The sequence below is a fragment of the Atta cephalotes genome, assembly GCF_000143395.1.
Source record: "Atta cephalotes unplaced genomic scaffold scaffold00041, whole genome shotgun sequence".
Classification (NCBI taxonomy): Eukaryota; Metazoa; Arthropoda; class Insecta; order Hymenoptera; family Formicidae; genus Atta; species Atta cephalotes.
Window position 1 is genome coordinate 75,736 of NW_012130105.1, and position 24,442 is coordinate 100,177.

Below are 24,442 nucleotides of genomic sequence, written 5' to 3' on the forward strand. Positions count from 1 at the left end.
TTACATACAGAAAATTACTGAATGAAATGAGAAATGTTCTTCTCACTTTTGTTTTTTTGGATTTGTCACGTGATCCAAAAAACTTGTAACAATTTTCAACTTTTTAACGTAAAAACTTGAAGTGTTCTCTATTCTATCAAATGATATAATTGCTAAATTTTCTTAAAAATATCTGAACAGAATATAAATGAAATATAGCGCTATCCTTTGCTTCAATCCAATAGATTATGCATGAGATTATGTGCGCGATATAAAATAACACACTTGCATTGAAATTGTAGCAATTTCTACTTTATCGCAAATCGCCGAAGCAACGGTTTTCTAAGAGCGCCATTGCTGCGATTTGCTTGATTGTTCCAGCCATTTGCATCGAAAACATTCGCCGCGTAATATAATTCGCTATATGTAATCGCCGCTATGAAAAGTCACGATATAGTTAACGTTCTCCTAATTTCTCGCCTTATAATTAATTTAAAATGTGAAACCGTGAGTAAACGGAAAATAGAAACTTCCTGAAAAGAAGAGTTATTTAATTAGTTCCATAGGGAAACGAGATCGATTGATCGATAATATAATTATTTCTATCCACAATTGTTATATTATGTCATTATTAAGGTCGTAAATTATAATTAAATCTTTTAAATTTTATTTTTGCTATATGTAAATCTAATGTATGTCTGAAAATATTTCCTACATAGTGAAAACATTTTATATTTTTATCAAAATCGATCTACTTAAGACCTTGATAAAATTTTGTGTTGAATTTTTAATATAAACACTGAGAAAAATGGTCTGGTTGGATTAAATAGTAATTTTGGTAAAAAACAGACGAATCAGAATTTTCTGATTAGTCTATTAGAATTCTAATTGAGATAACTAGAATTCTAATTAATATAATTATTCTGATAAAAATAAGAATTTTAGTAGATTTTACCAGAAATATTGTATCAACTAGAATTCCGGTTATCTCAACTAGAATTCTAATAAATTTAATCAGAAATTTCTGATTCGTCTATTTTTAACTAGAAATTTTTTTTAGTGTCCAAATGTTAATTTAACACGATTATTTAACATTTTTTAAATAACAATTTATCAAGTAGGTGATTGAACAACGTAATAAGAATAACGTAAAATTTTTTTCTAACATTAACTTTGTATTAAATTAATACAAAAATTTAAATGGATCGTTTGAGACATGTAAAATGTGTTAAATTTCTCACAAATTTTCCTGTATAACATTTTGAGATAAATATATTATTTTTAAAAGGATGTCGTCAACCGCGTGAATTGTCAAACGTGTCGGTCTTACGATAGAATTAATAAGAATTAGAACTATAACTTTCGATAGAATTAATCAGTTGCAGTTATAATTGAAAAATTAAATTTTATGATTACGACGTACTTCATGATCATATGGAGCGGAAACTTTGCAAATGTCGTATTTCACGGAAATTATGATATTAATGGTAAACTTACGATATTAATAGCGTTCTTCCTAATTATAATTGACAATAGGTAGATAAATCCGGATGTTTTAATTAATGAAAAATATGAAATGTCATCGACCGTAACTAAAGTGCCGAATTAACTGATACTAATTAAAATATAAATCGATAAAAGAAACAAGGCAAATCATATTTTTATCATTTATAGTCTGAAGCAAAATAATAAATTGTATTATGGAAACATTTGACATGTTTTATAATTTTTACAAAAATCAGCGTAAAAAGAAATTTGATCTATTTTACACTTTATATCTTTAAATTATATATTTTTTATGTTATATTATATATTACATACATATTTATATTATATTATACTTTTTTATACTTTTCAATTTAAAACGAAATGTCATATTAATTATACACAAAAGTGAGGCGAGAAAAATGATAGCTATATTATTACTCTCCAATTCACGTAGCTTTATTATTTTTTTCTATGGTAACTTTCGTTTCTATGCAAAACTATGCGCATTAATCACAAGATTTTTATCGCGCAAAATATTAAAATGGTTTATATCGCAATGAATATTAAATAAATAATTCAGAGAAGAGTTAACGGTGCTGACTTGAGCGAGAAACGAACGCTGACGGAGATTCGGCTGGCATCACCTCTCTGCTCGCATCCATCCATCGGAAACGACGACCTTGCTGGTGACTCAAGAGTTTGCAAGCAACACCAAGGCATTTCCTTCCCCCCTCACGCGGACGAGAATATGCTGGAAGTAAATGAGAAAGCCGGTCACGGCGCGCTGGCCATGGAGTACGAACACTCTCTAATGAGTCTCGCTCGGTCGTTCGCTCGTTTGCCTTCCTCACGATTCGATTCGTTACCGTTCCCACCTGTGTGACACGTGCGTGTTGGCTTGCATACTTCCGCAGCCAAGGCTGCAAATCGGTATCGCGAATGCGTAAAAACTATTCTGCATTCTTAAAGAGGAAAGATGTACTATTCTTCCGATTTCTTGTATATCTAATCTCTGATTTATACAAAACAACAAAAAACCGGAAAAACTAAAAGGCGCTAACTATAATTTACTATAACATCAGTTTGTTGACTTGAAAAGCAATGACGCAAAATAATATTTTTACTACAACAAAATTCAGTGAAGAAAATTTGTTACTTTGTTACTACTCATAAAATCTTATCAACATTTGACGTGTAATTTACACCTCTTACTGAAATAAAGAACTCCCGATAATTATATGGAAAATTGAATTCCAGTGAAACATGTTAGTTTTTATATATAATAATGTAATTTATAATATAGTGAATACAAAAGAAGTCAGATACAATGTACACCATAGATCATTTCAGTAATATTATCACAATATTGCAACGTTCTAGCAATATTGCAGTAACATTGCAAAATATTGCAGCAATGTTATTGCTAGCACTGTGCTGCAAGAGAAGGTTCAATAATTTTCGAGCTATGGTGTGTCATAAATGTAAAACTTGTGCTCACGAAGCGTCTTTGATATACCATAGTTAAAAACTAATCGTAACCTTGCATATAATATCTGTTTATTACATTATAAACTGCATTATAAGTGAAAACTAACTTATTTCACCGAGATCCAATTTTCCATATAATTAATGGAGGGTTTTTATTTCAGTAAGGTTCATTTCTCTTTCTCAATATAAATCAACTTTAATCTCGAGGTAATTTACTCTTTCTCTTTTTCTAATTTTTAGAACTAGAAGATGATAAAAAATAAGTTAAATTGAGAGATTAAAGTTAATCTACATTGATAGAAATGAACATAAAAAACTTTACATTAAACTTACACATTAAATGTTGATAAGATTTTATGGAAAAGTAACAAATTCTCCATTGAATTCTATGTATTGTGAAAGTATTATGTTTTTGCATGATTGCACTTTTCAAGTCAACAAGCTGATGTACATAATTATTAATTATCAATGAGCAAGACCGAGATTAACTGAGAGACTGACGTCATTTAAATGTAGGTTGACATATTCTTCTTTTACTTATTCTGGATAATTATAGAGCGATCTCGCTGTCATGAACGTAACGAGGAAATGTAGATAAGAGTGACAATCTTGAAAATTCTGAGATTATTACTCAAACCTGATAGTCATTAATTAATCTGATCGGAGAAAGAGACAGGAAGAGTGCGTGAAATCGTCATTTATTATTTAGTAAAATATCCTTGACATGTAAATGGTAAATTTCTCCGGCGCATATACGTGTGCGCGCGTGACAAGTTCTCTTCACATACCGCTTGACCGGCATCGTACTTCCCAAGCATCTTTCCTTCCTATCTAAGATCGTGAATTGATATATGATGAAATTATCGTTATATTATAAATGATATTCATATTTTTGTCATTCTATTCGTCTTCTTCTTTATTTTGACAGTTTATTTTTTTATTTGCAGCATCTTTAATCGTTAATATTTTTTTTTCTTTTGTGATACACAAACATTTTTGGAAATATTGTAAGAATTGTTGATTCGAAATAATATATTATAATTTATATTATTTGGTATTATTTATATATATATATATAAATATTAATTATATATATATTAATTATATAAATATTAATTATATATATATATAATTAATATTTTTATATTATTTTTAACCCTCTATCTACAATCTAGATCTTTTTTGTATAGAAAAAAATTGTGGAAAAATTCAGAATTACTTTTTAATGTCATTATTATATTATTATAAAATAGTTTTTAATTCTTAAGAACTTCATATAATCCTTTTTTCGGAGAAATTTGAGAATAAAATTTCGCTTATACCAAAAAGATCCAAATTGCAGTCGGAGAGTTAAATAAAAATATGAAATTTCTCTTCTCTCAATTGTTGACTTACGTGATATCGGGATTTAAGATGCTCGAAATGCTCGCTTAATTGTTTTCAACAGCGTATGAAAAACATTTCTTACTTCTGCATTCATGTCATAATTACACATAGTATACGTATCCGTGTGGGTTGCATTGCGTGCGATATAATCTAGGCTTTTGTTAATTGTTATATATTTATTAGACGGAAGCAGAATGTGCGGTATGCGTTTCGCGAGGCACATTTGCTGTTGAGAAAAAAGAAAATAAAATGCTTGAATGTTCTTTCGCTCGCAATCTTTAGAAATAAGGAGAAAGTCTCACGAGACACGCGCTGTGAGAAAGAAATCGATCGATACATTGTGCGTTCGTTCATTCGTTCGCCTGAGAAATTCTCATTCATTGTACGTTGTCGTGACCTTGACTATCACTTCCTCTCGACGTTTATTCCCGACATCACGACGCGACGGGGCTGTGAATAATCGTGTATTTCTTGTTTGCAGGATTACTCTGCACGCGGGTCGTGTTAACCTTTGCTGGATAATAAATAATTGCTGGTTAATAAAATCCACTTTAGTAGATATTTTTTCTGTTTTTTTGCATATCATGCACGTTTCACATCAAGTTTTAATTGATCGTTTTTTTTTTGCAGGTTTATATTAAAATATAAAATTAATTTATAGATTAACAATTGTCGAGTGTTAAATACTGAATTCTGAAATGTTCAGTTTTTTAAAGTCTTGTAAAATAAACATTTTTGATTGATTCTTTTATAAAAATTTAGTTTTTGCAAGACCTAACGAACGCAGTAAATATGTTGGCACATGGTAAATAAATGCAAAATAAATACGAAGGTAAAATAAATGTAAAAAAAATACACGGTAGTATAAAATAAATACGAAGTTGAGTAATATCTTTCAAACGCAATATGTTGCTTATCGAATAATGTTTAGTAGTCATGACTAACGCATCAATTTAGTCATGTATTCCTACGTTTTACAGACTTGCATTCTCATGAAATCCAATTTTCCATAATCATACAGGATGTTCAGTAGTCACGAAGACTTGTATACTTCAATAAATGTTAAATAGAGACATATGGCAAAGGAAAGATCTAGAGCCATTAGAGAAAATTTCGCAAAAGCCTTTATGTCATCGTCGCAACTTATATAACATGAAGTCTATAATATCATAAATAGGTATCACTTAAGTATACATTTCTGCTAAAATTGGCGATAGGTATACGCGATAAAAATTATAGCTGTGCCGTTACGGCTCGTGTGCTAATCCGCAGAATACATTTGCATGTGAGTGCAGTTAACCTTTAGCAAGTAGCCGCTGCATGTGGATTTCTACCTGAAAAGGCTTAAGTCTAGAAAGTCTCGCATGCAAGACTTAACCATATTGTTTTTAATCGATTTTACTTTTATAAATATTTATAATTTCACGAATTTCTCAAATTTCTCAAATTTTGATTCTAAACGTCGCATACCAAATTATTATAAATTTCAACAAAATTTATAATAATTCAATTTCACAAAATTGTTACAATTATATTGTTGCAATAATTATATTTTTATTTTGTTTTTATTTTGTGAAAATGATTTGACTTGCATTTCAGAGATTAAGTTGTAATTAAATAATAATTAATTAAAAAATATATTTCTCAGATTAACATTCTGTTATTGGGTTAAAAATAATATTACTGAAAAGTAATTCGAAAAAAGCAAAGCATTATTATTGTATATTTGTACATTGAATTTGTACCTTTATAACAAAGTAAGAGTACAGTTTTTCTTTTTTATATTTATTCAAATAAAAATATTAAGTCACATTATAAAATAATAAATATTGAAATATCTTACGAAACATATAAAATTGAAGTATATATTTCTTTCAAACTTTCGTTTCGCTTTCTGTATCCCCGCTTTTCATCTCTTTGGCTCATAATTAGACGGTTGACTGCGATAATTAATAGTGATTGCGAACATACGAGGCAGACCTTTGCAGAAAGAACTTTCGAGTTTACAAAGTCCAATGCGCTTGTTAATTGGCGCTGCTCTTAATTGCATCATAGCTTCCCAGAACGACACTTGTTAGATAAAGTGTTCGCTCTTCTCTGTTCTTATAAAATAAATCCCTCAGTGATGACAGTGATTGAATCTAAAAATCGATAACATCATTCAACAAGATTTAATTTCTCTCTAGAGATAACAAAAATAGAGATAACAAAAATTAAATGATTTTAAATTATTATTGATCCTTAATTTTAAAAATCATTAACTATTTGCATTAGTGAATTTGATAATACAAACATTTTATTTGTTATCATTCAAGATTAAAACAATCAATGTTACTATCTTGGAATTTCAAAACGTAAAGACGCAAATGAATATATTTAAAAAAATAATTTTTTTGTTTCCATCTATAAAAGAACTAAAGCTGATTGTTCCAGCCTCTAAATTGGCATTTCTTATAGCGAATTCGATTGAGCGCACTAGTGCACATTAAAGCCATCGTAAATCACAAAATAACGTAAAGATTTATGTATAAACATAAAAATCGATTAAATCCTGAAATACTCAATACATTTTATTGTATTATTATAGATAAAATATGTATTTTATAATTCGAAATATTTGCATTTTACTTTTATACTCAAATTAAATCAGTGTACAACAGCTTTAATATGCATCAGTGCGCACTAGTTCTACCAATCGAATTCGCCATTAGTATCTTGATTAACTCATCGATTTAATTCACATTTTAAGATTATGATTTCAGAAATTTTGTCTACGGCAGCCCTTAGTCTTATCTTGATGCCTTGTTTTCGAATAAAGGCGACTGACTTTCATTTCATTTAATTTTCCTTTTGTACAGATCGTCCTTATACGCAGCCTCTTTCACGTGTGGGTGAAAAGGTGCGAAACATGTTTCACATTACGCATGCAGCGCTCAAGGAAGCATTAATCACTCGCCGCTACAATATAATTACCGTTCGTGCTTTCTCTCCGCGGTCGTAAACACAATGGCGCGTAATGCGTAGAAAACACGCAAGGCCGAAGCTTTCCAGACAATAAGAATTATTCAAATGAATCGGCGCGAGTGACCAAATAGTGTCCGATCTTCCTATCGATTGATTCGCTAGCTTGTCTGTATTGCATTCGCTTCCACATTTACTTCTTTTTCTTTCGTGTGTGCGTCTATTGAGAAGGAAAAAAATATTGAATAGAATATGGATCTCATCGATCATCTTGATTTTTATAGGTTTTTTCTAAAAATTATGATTAATGAATTTCTTGTAATAATAAGACATAATACATAGAGTATAAGATATTTGAACTTGTAAACGTATAATTGGAATGATCAAGTATCATTGTACCATAAATATATTGCTTAAACGTTTATTCTTATATCACTTCCTTATTTCGAAAGTGATACAACATAAAAAATTAATAGCAAATTTGTTGAATTCACTAGTGCATATTAAAACCATTGTATACTGATTTAATCTGAGTAAAACTGAGATGCAAATATTTTGAATTATAAAATACTAATATTTTATCTAACAGCACATTAAGTATATTTCGCGATTTAACTAATTTCTATATTTCTATTAAACACATATTTTTTACGTCAATTTGTGTACGACGTTTTTAAAGTGCATCAGTACACACTGAATGCATTCAAACGAATTCACTATAAATTTTACAGAAAAGTGGGGAGGGGGGGGAGGCAAAACCATTTTTCAACTGGACAGAAAATTATTGACTAATAAAATAATATTGTGTAATATTTTTTTATCAATTTTGTTTCACAATCTTTAAAAACCGCTCTTTTTTTAATTTGACGATTTTGATGATTTTTCTAATAAACTATCTTTTAGGATTATTTTTTATGAAGTTTAGTTAGTTTAGTTGGTGATATAAGGTTTTGTAGAATTGGCAAAACTGGAAATCGAGGAAATGTCAAAGAAATTAAAAACGGTTAAGAAAATCAAGGAAAAGTTAGAAAATTTTGTAAATTTAGAAAATAAAAATTCTTGATTTTAAGAAGTTTAATATGCATACATATCTAGCAGTTTTAGAGAATACTATTAACATAATAATTAAATGCAAATAGTGTTATCAATATTAACAGTTAAATCAAGATGAAAATACAAAAAATTTCAAAATTATTGAAAAGACAAAAATAAATCATGAAATGATGAAGAATTTTTTTGGTAATCCTGGTAATGTTTAATGTATACTCATTTGTGGTTACTCGAAAATCATGTTTTTTTTAGTTATGTCACTTTTGAAGTAAGGAAGCAAAATTTGACTTCTACGAAGAATGGAAATTGGGGTGTCTGGTGGATTTTTTTGCAAATGCAATGTGTCTCATTACAAATGAATCGTTCATTACACGCGCAGAATCAAGCAAGATTAATTACTCACATTCGCAATTTCGTCGCAATTTGCGATGAAATAAATGAAGGAATAAATGGAAGCCACTTCATGTCGCATATTAATGATAATTTATTCGACATTAAAATTAGAAGATCTTTAGCCTCACGTGGAGAAAACCGGTGAAGCGTTTCGATTGCGATGACCGACTTATATAAATTTCAAGTACTTTTATTTATTCGCTGACAGTACCGCAGCGTCATGATCATGATACTAATTATTTTCTCGTTACAATCATCCTTCGATATTTTAATTGAAAAGTAATCTCTGCTCGATTTAATATAAAATATTGAAAAACACATGACTCTTATAAATAATTTTGCTAAAAAAAGATTGATTGTAAATCGATCGATTGAACTTTCCACTTTTAACTAAAGATATGTTACTAGAAGTATCCTATATATTTTACGTAGAAAAAAACTCGTGAAACATGTTCTATAAAAAAAAAAAAAACGGCGTGAAAGGTTTTTAAATAGTGAAAATTAGAGAAATACTTAAGTAAGAGATTGGACATTGTAAAAAAGTATATAAAATTACTTAAAAATAATGTGTAGAAATTTATAATAAATTGGAAATTGTATATTTTTACAAAAATTAATATACTTGTTTTTATATAATTGCAAATATATCTTTATATTAAACGGAAAATTACAATAATAGTAATAATACATTTTATAGTTTCTACCTACGTAAATGTATAATATAAATTTTTGTTATATAATGAATATTATATAATGATAATACGTATATCACATGTATTATATTTGCATTTTATGTTTATATATTGTATATCAATAACATAGTTTTAAAAAAATTCATTGACGAATTAATATATAATCTATAAATTTAACTTCAATTTATTTTTGCTAATTATTTAACTACTATAAAAAATTTTTTGTAAATTGTGACTTTACACGTTTATATAAATAATGTAAATACACACTTTTAATAGCGAAACCCAAAATTATCCTCGATTATTCATTATAACTGTAATTTTTCAAGTAATCTTTTTACAGTGTATATTTAGTCCGTTATATTTTTTAGGACCTGCTTAAGATAGAACGAGATATTCATTTCATTCTATCTTATATCTATCTCTTTTATCTTAAACATCTTTCTGAATGATGTGATGAATCAATCAAAAGTTGTCTAAAAACTGATTGGTATCCAATCTCTTATTCAAATATCTGTAATGAGAACAAGTGTGACGAGAATTAAACGAATGTGTGACATATTTTTCGGTCGAGTAATTTTAAAAAACAAAAATTGTCGGCATCAAACAGCGCTCTCTTTTACGTTCTCCATCTTTTTGTCGCAAAGCAACCAATGACTCGCGATCGTTCTGTTTACAACGGATTCATACTTTTCCATCTCTTTCGTATTCGTCACCGTTTGGACGCAACCCAACTGTAAGTCAAGCCAAGACATTGTCAAGGAATCCTGGCCAGATTCCCCTCGGATATTATTCTCGACTTTTTAACCCCCAAAAATTTCATCTCGTACGATGATGCGAGAGAGAGAAAGAGAGAGAGAGAGAGACTCTCTTTCTTTTTTCTCTTTTGTTTAATATTAATCAGGTACGTTTCTCTTTTCTCTTTCGTTTCCCATTTCATGTCTCGATTTTCATCACTTTTTTGTATTTCATCTCCGGCCGACTTCCTTTTCGAGTTGAGACGAAATTCGAGATGAACGGTAAAATGTGCGAGTGCTGGAATGTAAAAGAGTGCATTACGCCTTTCAACGCTGCGAAGATTGACTGCAGGAGTAAGTTGATGTAATCCAGTAGTTCTTTCTCTCGACGCGTCTCTCGCATCTCTTGGATTCTCGGAAGATGCTTTCGTACCGTTGCGAAATATCGCATCGAATTCTTTTATATACGAGCGAGAACATACGTAAATACGTAAATGCAAGATTGCTTTAGCGTTATCGCTGTAAAAATTTATGTTTGCGTTTCTTGCGAATTTGTGGGAGCGATTCTTTAATTAGAAGTGCTGATGATACCAAGGCAGATAATTAACTTTTTTAGTACCTGTGTAACATAACATATCTGATATACAGTACATATATTTTAACAACATAAAAGATTTTATAGCATGTACAGTAACACGTAAATATTTTCAATGTAAAAATTTTGTAACAGGTTCATCGATCATAGATAGATATCTGTATTAGTTATGTAGAAAGTAATTTCTCGATCAAATTGATTGAAATTTTTATATTTTATATTTTGTAGGTTACAATATATTAATTAAAAGTTTCCTTAGACAAAATCATAAAAATTGAAAGAAATTTGCAAAAAATGAAAGTATTTGAAAATTGTTATTTTGCGTCTAATCGAACTGAAAAATATTTGTATCTATTAAACTCATTCAATTCATTTTTTTATAACGTACTTTAATACTTTTATTCATAGAATAATATGAAATGAGTCAAATAAAGAAAGCATAAAATTGTTTCTAAAAAAATATGTAGTTTGCAAATATATTGCAAATTATATTTTTTGCAATACATAATTTTTTAAAAAGTAAATATTTTCTTTATAGGTACGTATCAATTGATTCATCTCATTATTTTACGCGCGCATAAAAGTATTGCAGTGCAGTTACCAAAAAATGAATAATTTAGTAGATAAAAATACTTTTCAATACGATTACATTCAAAATAGCAATTTTTTAATAATGCTAAAATCTGTCCTTTTTTTGATTAGCTGAAGAAACTTTTGATTAGCATTTTATAATTTACAGAATATCTCAATTTCAGTCAATTTGATCGAATCATTTTTTCCATATAAATAGTGCAGAGTCCTTTTATAATTATAATTTCCTTCACGAAATTGGTAATATCTCTTCAATAAACGTTTTATATGTTTATCCATTAAGTAATTCCATAGTAGACCCGATTTCTCAATTTATTGTAACATAATACAAAAATTTCTATGAGAGAAATTGAATCCTTTCAGTAATATTTCCACAAAGTCGTTTTTTGTCGGGCAGTTTACGACATTCTGCGATAATCAAAACTGCTATGTGCGAAGCTGCGGTGATCGCATTCATTAAGCAATTACGCGCGGCAACTTTCAAGGCTAATAAAGGAATTGCGGCCCGTATGTCCATTTTCGTTGAATGATGCCGCGAGCAACATGAACCGGCGTCTTTACGAGCTCATCTTACGCCGGCCAGATGCCACAGTTTCATTAATAAGTTTCTCTTTCGCGAGAATATCGCTCCGATGTTCTCTTGTGCGTGTTAGTCACACCATGTGAAAACGGGGCGATAAAAATTTTCGTTTCGTTGGCGAGAGAAACGCATCTGTCGCCGTCATCTTTGAGTACTTAAGCGATTTGCCAGTACCTGATGTAAAGGATGTACAATAAAATAGAAATATTTGATCAAGCCGAAGAAAAATCGATTTTTTATATTTGTGCTGATAATAAATGAATTTAATAACAAGACAATCTCATTTCTAACTTATTAATAACAAGTTCGATTAATATTTTCGATTATTATAATTAATAATTATAATATTTAATTTTTTAAATAACTTTTATTTAGGATTTAATTCTCGAGCACTTAAAATTACAAGAAAAAAATAACGATGTAATAATAATAATAAATATTGATAATGTAATCATTTCTCATATATTGTATATATTTAAAGAAGAAGATTTGCCTGCGTGTTATCGTTGTCATCAAAATATTAAATGACATTGATATATCCTGTACTCGTATCAATTTCACAAGAAATATATAAATGTTTTGCACTATCATGATGAAATTAGTTCAATGCATTAAGGTCATTCTTAGAAGATAAAGATACAACTCTATGAATTATGTAGAGCGATCAGATCTCTGTCTTAATCGTGATTTAATAAAAGTGATTTAATAAAAGTCGAAATAAAAATTTTACAACCTGTAATTAACTTTAGGATATATAAACACAGTACAGTATGATTTACAATTGCTCATAACTAAAATATATGCAAAATCACTACTAAGTTACGCATAATTTTATTTTTTATTATAATATTATGTATCTATATCAAAAATATTCTAAATTTTAACAGATTTTTTTCTTAGTTTGATTCTTATTTTTATATTAATTATTTTTATATTAATGATAACAAAAATGAATTCTATATAAGATTTTAATAGAATTTTTGTGGAATGTCTCGAAATAACTCAACATTGGCCGAAGCAGAACAACGCTCTTGCATTTATGACCTGGGCAAAATTTGTAACGCAAAGAATCTGTACGGTTACGTATGCAGCTGTCGTATCATCTAACGTCAATAATACCGCCACGCAATGGCACGGTAATATGTCACTAACCTCCATGTTTGTTTCGTTTTTCCAGGTTACTCACAAAGTGACGAGTCAGGTGATGGTGCTCAAGATGAATCAGCTGGCGGCGAATAGGCCGAATATGCTCAAGGAAGTCCAGCTCATGAACAAGCTTAGCCATCCAAATATACTCAGGTGAGTTGAGGTGCCAGAATTGAATCCAATTCATTTTTGCCGGTGAAATTATATTTCGCGATTGAACAAAATCGTTTGATCGAATTCGATGAGGATGATAAAATAAATTTCTATCCGCTCTGCTTGCCTGCTTAATCCTTGTATTACGAGCAGATGCGTCGACCCTCTTTTATATGAGTTAATTCAAGCGAGCAAATTCAAGCGAGCAAAATTCAAGAACGGATAGAAAGAAAATGTGCGCGATGTTATGCATTTTGGATAGCATTACTTTCTGATTTTCCGATAAAAATTTAACGATGACAACACTAATCATAAGTCATTACATTTTTTTTATTACACTCTATTATATAATTAATCTTTATATGGATCGGAACAAATAATTTGTGCTTCATTTGTATCCTGTGTCGAAAAATTTTTGACAATTATACGATTCAATAGAGCAAAATTTCAGCTTTAAGAATCTGATTTTTGGATTGCAGTGTAATAATTTTTGACGCAATTAAAATCAAAATATTCCTTTTATTTAATCCGTGAATTCAGTAACAAAAAAATCTTAGGAACATTTTTTAAAAACGATTTTGTAGGAAGAATTTTGAAGTTTTCACGTTAAGAAATTAAAAAATTGTTCACAAGTTGTTTTTAAACACACAACAGATCCACAAAGTGTAAAGAACATTTCCTTCCCATTTTGTTCAGCTTGTTTTCTATGCATGTAAAAAATATTAAACTCATAAAAATTCAAAAAACATAGCAACCTTTCATAAATATAGATTTTACATTTTTAAACCTTTTTTTAAATTTAAATTTCGTTCTTTTTTAACGAAGCTTTTTAAATTTTAATGTTTGTAATATTTATTGTTTATAACTATTTCTACGTATCAGTTTTATTTATATATATATAGTTTCAATATGTTAAGGAAAATTATATTTTTTTCCAAGATTGCACTATTTATCATAGTCGATTTACAGCAAAACTCTCATGCTTGCGCCTCATATTTGTTTCGTCTTGTCACGAATCAATTTAACCTTCTTTCCGGCATCGTGCCAAAATGCTGGCTCAAAATTCTCGTATCAAGTAACTCTATACGATATTATCGAAACACGTAGCGATCGTGTACTTGCAATATTTCGTCTTAGTCTACACCAATCCACATTATAGAGTGTTATTTGATTTATTATCCGACGATTATATCTTTGAAATTCCTCTCGCTTGGGAGCTCACTAAAATGGATAAAAAATTAGAAAAAACGGTATTACTAACTACGCTCGTTACGAATTACGACATAATACGTCGCTTAGCGGTAATAGCGGTTAGCTCGGCACGTTGTATCCGTTGCGAAAATTCTTGCTACATAACAGAAAGCAGAATCCAAAGTGCAGGCTGCACAACATTTTTTACTTTATCACTTGTAAAATTAGATATGTAGTCAAATATTGATTTGTGGCTGCTAACAATTGTGTGTACATTATTTTATATTGAGACAAGAAAGATATTTTATTTCTTGTACACACTAGAAAAAAACATTTAGTGCTTTTAGTAAAACTGTTTAATGTTGAGGCATTTTTTAACAACCAAATATTTTATTTATATAACAAAATTTAATTCTTTTTGCAAAATAATTTCTCTGCTTTGCAAATAACAAAAATATTTGTTTATACCAATTAACAATTCGTAAAATTTTGGTATATAGAACAAAACATTTTTCCTCGTGATACATTTTTAATTTTAATCGGGATAATATATCGTGATAAATTTTATTTATACATTACAAAAAATAAATATGATATTTCATAAATATGATATTTTCGCTTTAGGAGTTTAATTTGCTTGAAAAAGACTGCTTATATATTAAATATTAATTATTTAGTATTTTGAAAATTATTCCAATTTTTATTTTATCTTATTTTTATTTTTGTCAATTGATTTCCAATTTTACATCCAAAAATTTGCTTTCCATCAAATCTGGAATTTCAAACTGTATCTCTGCGAATAATTTGTGCAAAATCCATCACGATAAATATTTAGAAGTCATACTTCGGGAAAAGTTCAAAATATAGAGAGGTTCTTCAGTTTATTTTTTTTTTTATTCTTTGGGACCAATACTTACTTCTCAGTTATGACATAATGCGCCGAGTGTTACTAGCGCGACGACGCATTTCAACGGGACGCACCGCGACAACGCATTCCGACGATATAAACGGCTTGGCCCAGATTCGGATACGGTGTTTACTCGTCGCAGACCTAGCGGATCTTATTTCTGGCATTTTCCTCGATGAGGCCTCCGCGAAAACTCTGCGAATCCTCTCAGGATCCTCCGTTTCGCACACCCGGCTGACTCAGCCGTAAAAATAGTTATCATCTTCACTCGCGGCATTTGCCACGTGTATCGTGACACCCGCGCTCGTTGCGTCGTAACCGGGGTTGCTATAGCGTGATAGCGTTTATACAAACGACTTGCATTAATTTCAGGAAATGTTGACATTGCGCAAAGTGTTCTAAAAAAAGTATCACTATTTTTAAACAGCGCCTGACAACACAATAATATGACATTGACATCTGATCTGTACGTGTTCGATTTACTTCAATTAGACTTAATAATATACAATAAATTTGAGTTATATTTTGAATAAAAAATATTTATAAAATGTTCTATTATACAAAACGCTTAAATTACGCGGTTGATCTGAAGTCATTTTTTCCCATGATTTGATAATAAATAATATTATCTTCTATATATATAAGTTAAGCATTATCTTGATGTATCATTTATCAACAATTATTGCCACATTCAATCTATCAATAATATTATCTTTTATATGTAAGTTAATGAATTATCTCGATGTGTCGTTTATCACGATTATTGTCATATTGAATCTGTCAGTAATTAATATTTATTTTCAAGAAAACAATAGCGTTCCTAGTAGACTGCTTATTACTGCTTATTATAAATGTCATAATATATTTTAATAACATATTATTGTATAACATTATTATTGTATAACATTATTAACACGATATTTTTTAGAGTATCACTGTTATAGTATGGCATAATATGCCGCATTACTTTCGTGGAATCAGTCGTAATCGGTGACCGTAAACATCGGTGTCATAATGTTATACTGTAGTATCGAATATTCAACGGTAGTATCATTAGCAGCATAATTCTTGGAACGACTTTCCGGATTAGACAATCGGCGCGCCATGAGTGACTGAATGAAAACAACCGGAGAATATAGATATCCAAAAATATCTTGCATTTTCAAGAACTCCGCATAATTCTTGCTCCCAATCGATTTGCTGATGCTCTTTACACACGCTCTTATGAACGCCCTTTTACGTAATATTTGGCTTACGGAAAATGAATTCACTTAGCTGTGAAAGAGAAAACGCTGCTCTGGCGCTCAGCTAGTGAATAATGACGCGGCATAGTCAGACACTCGTATCGACTACCGTACACTTGGCATCGGACTTTCAATTTACATGCATCATGCGTACTTCTATTGTAATCAGGGAGAGTATTACAGTTCTTAAAATGAAAATTACAAAAGTAATCGAATTTACTAGAATATTTATAACTTTATTGTGAACAACATCTAATGAATTTGTTCACTTTTGTAATATTTACTTCGTTTCAAGAACCCTAATAATAATTCCTGAAGCAAAATTAGTAGAGAATATATATATTGATATAAAGTTTCAGATCTGATAGAAAGCAGGAATGTGTAATTTAAAAAATTATGCATCGCGATTGCAATATTCCTTAAAATTCGGGATAATATATAACATGTACATATAAAAATTGGGACGCGATATATCGCATTACGATTTTTATATGTGTATATTATACATTTATTCAACTGCCATTTTTGTCATATTAAAAATCTTCAGTAAATTCAGAGCAGTGACAGATGAATAATTATTAGAACGCAGCCAATATGAAAGTATTTTTTTTAAATAATAGCATTGAAAAATTCCTAAAAAAATTTGGAATTTTCATAGAAAAACTTCTTCATTGAAATTGAAAATTATGTATATATCGGTTTTTTATTGCGCATTAGTCGAATTGTTTGGCTTAAAAGAATTAAAAAACAAGTATAGAATATTAATTACAGACGCGATTTTAAGTCACCTGCGATTTCGCAATTAAAAAACCAGTTACATATCGCACTGGCTTTTTGATCTGGCTTGTAATATATCGCAAAATCGCAGCTCTCTAATGCAGTAGACTTATTCAAATATAAAATGGAAAGTAATTAACAGGAATGTCGAAGAATAATTTTACAAGAATAATTTTCAAAACACTAAATAATTGATATTTAATAATAATGTAAATAATTAATGAGAGTAGTTTTTTTTTTAAATAAATTAAACTTCTGAAACAAAAGTAATGAAATATTATATTTGATGTAAGATGTAAGATTAGTATTTAGTCAGAAATAAACAAATATGGAGGGCAAAAGAAGAAATACAAAGAGTTGGTCAGAAAAATAAACAGTTTACGCTAGAAGTATCGAAAGGTCATTATTGATTGTTTTTTTTTAATTAATATATTTCTCATATAAAAAATTTTGAAATTTTTTGACTTTCTAATAATTATGTATTTGATAAAATACTTGATTTTTTATCACTTTCTTTATTTTCATATAATTTATTCACTTGATCTTTTTAGTGAAATGTTGGTACTTCTAGAATTAAAAAAGAATAATCCTTACATAAACGTAACAAGAAAAGAAAAAGATTTATGAAGATTATATAGTTATAAGAATAAAAATCACATAATAAGATGAATGAAGAGATATCATATATATCAATTTAAAGTGAATCACAGTCTTTTCTAAAAAAATTATAAAAAAGAGATTGACTACAATTATATTTCTCCAACAAATCGCTTCTGTTTTATTCGCATTACGCTTATGTACCTTCGTTTACTTTATCATTTCGACTTTCACCCTTCACAGCTGTATAATCTTTGAAAATCTTTTCCTCTTGTTGCGCATTATGCTAAATTATATTGTGAATTATCAAAAATAATTTATAAAATATTCTATTACACACAAGTGCTTAAATTATTCGGTTAATTTGAAGTAATTTTTTTCATATTTGATAAAAACTATACTTATTGTTAGTGTAAAACGTGTATTTAGTCTTAAAAATTCGTCGATGTGACATATAATAATTAATATTTCTACTATGTATCAATTGCGTAAACGACAAATCTCAGGAAGAGCGAAGAGAGCGACAATTTCTCTTCTTATCTGATCAGCAAAAAATGAATCTAGAGCATCGTGTATGCATATCATCCGTGTTTTATCCGAGAAAAATTCTTCGCCGGAAATTTCTCTTTCAGTCGCGTAGTTTGTTTATCCTCTTCCTTTTTTTTTCCCTGTCGCTTTGTGGGAGAAACCACGACGATGTGCTCAGCGAGAAACGCCTCGAAATCGGGACGACACGACGCGACGCAACGCGCGATTTTCTTCTCTTCAGCTCTATCATTTATGCAAGATCTTATCCTAACGATAACGCAAAATGCATTCACCGATTAACTTGCGGGAGAAATGCAAGAAGCGGAGTACTTTTCAGGATATAATCAAGTTGTTTTATCGCAATCTCTGCATCTTTTGGAATAAATTCTCATTTGCGGTTTTGTTTATTAAGATAATAAGAGAAAATCGTAAAAACTTACAACATTGTCCTTTATATTGTTTTTTGAAAATTAATTGATTTATAATACAAATTATAATTATATATAAATTATATAATTATAACTATAAATTTGATTGTTATTTTATCATGTACACTCAGTTTATATATATATATATATATATAAATTATTGTTGCAATTGGTGCACAAGGTAAAATTAATGGAAACGAATGCTCGTTATGTGTTATAAATTAAAGACTGAAGGACTAATGGTGATACTTGGCAATGTTTGTCATTGAATAATATACATTATTGAATATTTAGCAATATTATCTCGAAGGCATCCTGATGATAAACGAGACTATAATGTTTCCTTGAAGCAAAACGATGTGTAATTCTCTTTGAGACTTAATCTAGCATACATAGTGGTTATAAAGATAACGTCGGTGATATCGCGACGATTAAATTACAATATGACACGTATTAAAGCTGTCTAGACCCTTTAATCATCTTAAGCACACCTGCATTTGGTTTTGTTATTTAATAAGTGGCGATGTGATTTGCAAACAATGTTCAACAATATTAATTATAAATATTTTTTTGCATTTTAGCACAATTTATATTTGTTTTTTATCTTTTATGATTTTTCAAACATATTTATTGTGCAATATTGAATTTTCAATAATTTTTGGTTATTTTTATAGAATCATAAATTATCATTATGTATATATGTATTTTTTTATCTATTTATATATTCATCTTCGCACATTTTATCTTTTTTATTATTATATCTTATAAGAAAGTATGGTAAAGGGTGACACTTAATGTTATCATGATTGTTCGCCAACTCTGCTCTATTCTTCCTTTGTTCGTTTTTTCATATTATCTAATCTCGTCTAAAAATCATTGAATTGATAAAAGCAAGTTTTGAATTCACTTGCGCTTACAACATCACGCGGCAAATATCTTTTACCTTGTAACCATTTTGAAAATATTTTTGCAGCATTTACCTTTAACGGTCCTTACTTAACGTATAAAATACGAAAATATAATGTCCGTTTATATGAGAATCACCTAATACGAGAAGCGTCAAAGTTAAGTTAGGTGTTAAACTATATATATGTATATGTACTAATATATGTATATGTATTTTTTAAATAATACATATTTTTTTATTTCTTTACGTCATGCTATTATATGCTTTGAAATAAATAGTATCTATTAGATTTTGCAAAGCAAAGAGCTGCAATTTTTCATCCGGAAACCTTCTGTAATCTATAGTTTTATTTAAATCCTTGAATCTCTCAAAAGTGGAATTATAATTAGAATTTCTGACTGAGATTTTTGCTTACAAAAGCAAAACTTTAGTGCATTATTATTTAAAAGCGAGTTATTATCTCACTTTGCGAGCACTGCAACTATTTACGATAAAATACTTACAGTATAAATAAAAACGAAGATCACAGTCCTACATTTTAAAGATGTTTAAAAAGTCTAAGCTGTTATACATTGTATTATAATTTAATCATTGCGATAATATCAGCTTTATTCTTATCAGTTATCTTAATTACTTCATATGTTAGATTACGGAAATAAAAAGTTTGTAAACTTATATATCAATTTTCTTTTGAATATATTTTTTTTAGATAACATTGAAAATGAAGTAATAATTCCTTTCTAAATAATAATATATTGAAGTATTTTTTTTATAACAAAAATTTCAGTAAGAAATTCTGTCTATAATTCCCGTTATTGTTAGAATAAATTGAAAATTTTCTCAAACGTACTGATGATCAATCTTGTCTTCTTTTTTTCAGGTTTATGGGAGTGTGCGTGCATGAAGGTCAGCTACATGCGTTGACAGAATACATTAACGGCGGCAGCCTGGAGCAGCTGATCATGTCGCGGCACACGCCGTTACCGCATCTCGTCCGGATGAATCTAGCGAGAGACGTGGCTCGTGGTATGGCCTATCTGCATAGCCGCGGCATCTTCCACCGCGATCTCACGTCGAAGAACGTGCTGATCAAGAAGGACGAGTGCAATAACGAGATGACCGCAGTGGTAGGCGATTTCGGACTGGCTGCAAAGATACCCGATCCCAGCACAGGCTATCGACTCAGCACAGTCGGCAGTCCTTACTGGATGTCGCCGGAGTGCCTCAAAGGTCAATGGTACGACCACAGGTCCGATGTATTCTCCTTCGGCATCGTCGTGTGCGAGCTGATCGGCCGGGTGCCCGCGGATCCGGACGTTCTGCCACGCTCAGATAACTTTGGCCTCGATTACCTAGCCGTGGCGGAGATCTGCGCGGCCGCCGATCCGCCGCCTGCTTTTCTTCAACTTGCCTTCAATTGCTGCACGGTGAGTATGATGATATCTAACTGTAAAGGCATGCAACGCGCGGATTCGGTGCGAATGGTCATGGAAATTGGTATTACCGGATTGAAGTACGATGTACGCACGCATGTACACGATGGGAAATATTTTGTGCGGATATTTATTAAATATTCAATTTCTTTTATTGATTAAATTATTTATTGTTTAATTTATGAATCCGAATTATAAATGGTGCTATCGTTTATTTGCAGTACGAACCTAAGTCCAGGCCAACCTTTCCGGAAATTACGACTAGCTTGGAAACTATGATAGCAGCCTGTGAAGAGGAACTGAAGAATAACATTGGTAAACGGCAATCAACCGTTGATCCAACGCTGATGTCCAGCATGGATGAGATTGCACGAGAAGGACGCACGACGAAACGGCGTACCGCAAAACTCAGAAGCCAATCGGCGGACGCGAGAGGTTGCGATAACGCGACGCCATCGGATAAGGCAAGATGTCATTCTGCTAGGCGAGTAGCTGAACTCGCCAGCCGTCGAGATCCGCATTACAGGCCGATGACGGCGAATCCATTTCACGCATTGGGTGGCGTTAAAAAGATCCTCGGCGATCTGTTCTCCAGCTGTTTAGAGCTGCCCTCTTCGGAGGACGTGCGACCCAGCATCACCGACAGCACGTGCAGCAAGTTCAAGCCGGCGCAAAACGATAGTATTGCCAAGATTCTGGACAGAAAGAAGCCAAATTCCGAACCGAGCAGTCCTACTGCAAGAAAGAAGTGGGAGAGAAAAGTAAGTACACAGATTCAGCATAAATGATTAAGTATGGGATAGGGGCTATTCCATTAGTTTTAACCTTGAAATAATATAAAACGGCAGCTCACAATATTTCTCTCTTTACAATGACATATACAATGATAATGTCTTATACAATGATTGAGAATCTTAAGAATAAAGCATGATTATATCAAATGTTCAGTATGCTGTTCAGAAACATAAACATTACTATGAGAAAGGGACGAAAAAACTTTACACTATCTCTTTAAAACATAAATTATTATATTTAGAACATAAATAGAATATGTATATCGTTTTAAAGATATTTGCATAATTCATATCTATATCATACATGTTTAAAGTTCCGATTATTGCGTTTGAAGCTATATGTTTTTATCATGTTTACTAACACACATATTGTACCACACGTGTGTTTTTAGGTTGCTACTAAGGTGGGCGTCGCAAGTTTGTTCGCCCATCCGCTCTTCCGAGATGGTTGGGAGCCGCGAAGACGTGGCAGCTGCGAATCAGGCTTCTGGAGTTGCGTCGGCGAAGACCTGAGTCCAGAGCCGCCAAATCGACGGCACACGTCGACTCTCAGCAGCTCGGCAGCAAGCAGTCTGTTCCTGCTGGATGACCATCGAACCAGTTCGATCTACACAGACTCCTCCGAGGACATTGCCAGCTTAGGCGGTGGCGATTCCTGCTGGGAGGATCGACTGAATGGCATTGGCTCGTCAAGCAAGACCATCTCGAAAATTGTCGAATACTTTGAGAGGAAGCAAACGGGTAGACTCGGTGATCACGGCGACACTGCTGGTCCTAGTCGCCTGACTCTGCTACGGGCCAGTCTAGAAGGTCCCGTGCCTATCAGTAGCATCTCGGCCGCGCAACGGCTAGTCGTGTGCGAAGGTGCCGTGCGCAGTAAACTTGCGTTATTCGACAAAAAGTGATATTACGCCTGAGGCTCTTGGCAATTTCTTATTATTTTCTTTTGACAGCGTCCGCGTGAAAAGAACCGTATATATAAAAATGAAAAAATGAAACGCGATACAAGTCCCGATAGAGGCTCGTTATCACATGCCGGTGACGGTGAAAATTCTGGGACATTACATAATAATTAGCGTGTTTCTTACATATAGTTGAAGAGTGAAGAATGTATGTTGTCTTAATGATAGTAGCAATCGGTCTTCTTGCGCATAAAAGATTTGGGGCGGATGAAATGGGCGATTATATAGTATCGGCGCGTCATTCGTAATTTGTAGACAGGATAGCTGATAACACACATGCGACGCATGCTTACAGACACTTCTCTAAAAACCTAGTAACCTGACTGTGATGTTTTTTGATAATCTACATACATTATTGAACTATAACGACTGAAATTTGATGGAGCCATCAACAGGATCTTTTATACGCAACACGAGTCGCGTTTCATGTAACTTGGCTACAACGATGCGCCGTTCGAAAAAGAAAAAGAAATAGGGAGGAGAGAACGAAACAATAGCGAATTTTGTCAAAAAACTGCGTTTTCAGATTAGGGCCGAAGATAGCGCTAATCGATTATTGCCCCTCGATTGACATATTTTGCAGTGCCTCGCAGTTCCTAGTAGCCATCTCCGTCCTTATGCACACGAACGATGGGTATTACCGATCATTGTAAGGATAGCTATACAGATCGACGACAAATAAGGGCGAACAAATAAAGGCGACTTTTTTTATTTAAGTCGAATAGGCGGATTACCAGGCTAAAGGTTCTTATCTCGCCATTCTTAATTTTTCGATTAATATGATTAACTTTGTCGGATTGTGTTGTATTTTTTTCTTTCTAATGTGTTATTAACAATCCTATCAATTTTTAATTTTTATTTTTGTATCTAAGGATTCGCTGGCCTGTTACTGCAGTCGTATTTTTTCCTGTTTAAAATAAATTAAATTTTATTTATATATAACTATTTATATTTATTAAAATTTAGAAATTTTTTTTCAATCAAGTGAAATAATAGCTATGAATCTTAATTAATTTAAATTAACTAACCGTCATAAAGTTTGATATAAATACAGATCTTGTTGCAATATGTAATTATTTATCAGACAAGAAAACATTTATTTTATTGAAATTTATTCTATTGAGTGATGATAGAAAATTATACGATATAAGAAAAAAAATTTATTTAATTTTTTTCCTAATATCATTATTTAGCATGCTGCAGTGAGAGGCCAAGAGAGGACCCTTAAGTTCCACATCTACAGAGGCCTATGTCGCGTTTGCGAAATTCTTATTTTGTCTTTGACGTACTGATGTCGTTCGCAGCGCGAAGTTCATCGACGTTAGTACGTGCTTTTTCAGCGATTCGCAGTTTCGCGTATCATGGCGTGTTAATAGCTCGGGATACAAAGTGCCGGATATGTAACGGTAATGCATATATACATATATATTTTTTT

The 24,442-nt window shown here is 31.2% G+C and overlaps 1 protein-coding gene across 1 annotated transcript in view; it reads left to right on the plus strand.

The window, feature by feature from the left end:
* Nucleotides 1-22,950, plus strand: part of LOC105622156 — a 34,431-nt gene extending 11,481 nt beyond the window's left edge. Inside the window, exons 2-5 of the mRNA XM_012203586.1 lie at nucleotides 13,118-13,239; nucleotides 20,699-21,245; nucleotides 21,473-22,012; nucleotides 22,438-22,950. Of these exons, the coding sequence (XP_012058976.1) occupies nucleotides 13,118-13,239; nucleotides 20,699-21,245; nucleotides 21,473-22,012; nucleotides 22,438-22,950 (1,722 nt within the window). The remainder of the gene's footprint in view (nucleotides 1-13,117; nucleotides 13,240-20,698; nucleotides 21,246-21,472; nucleotides 22,013-22,437) is intronic.
* Nucleotides 22,951-24,442: the final 1,492 nt, after the last annotated feature.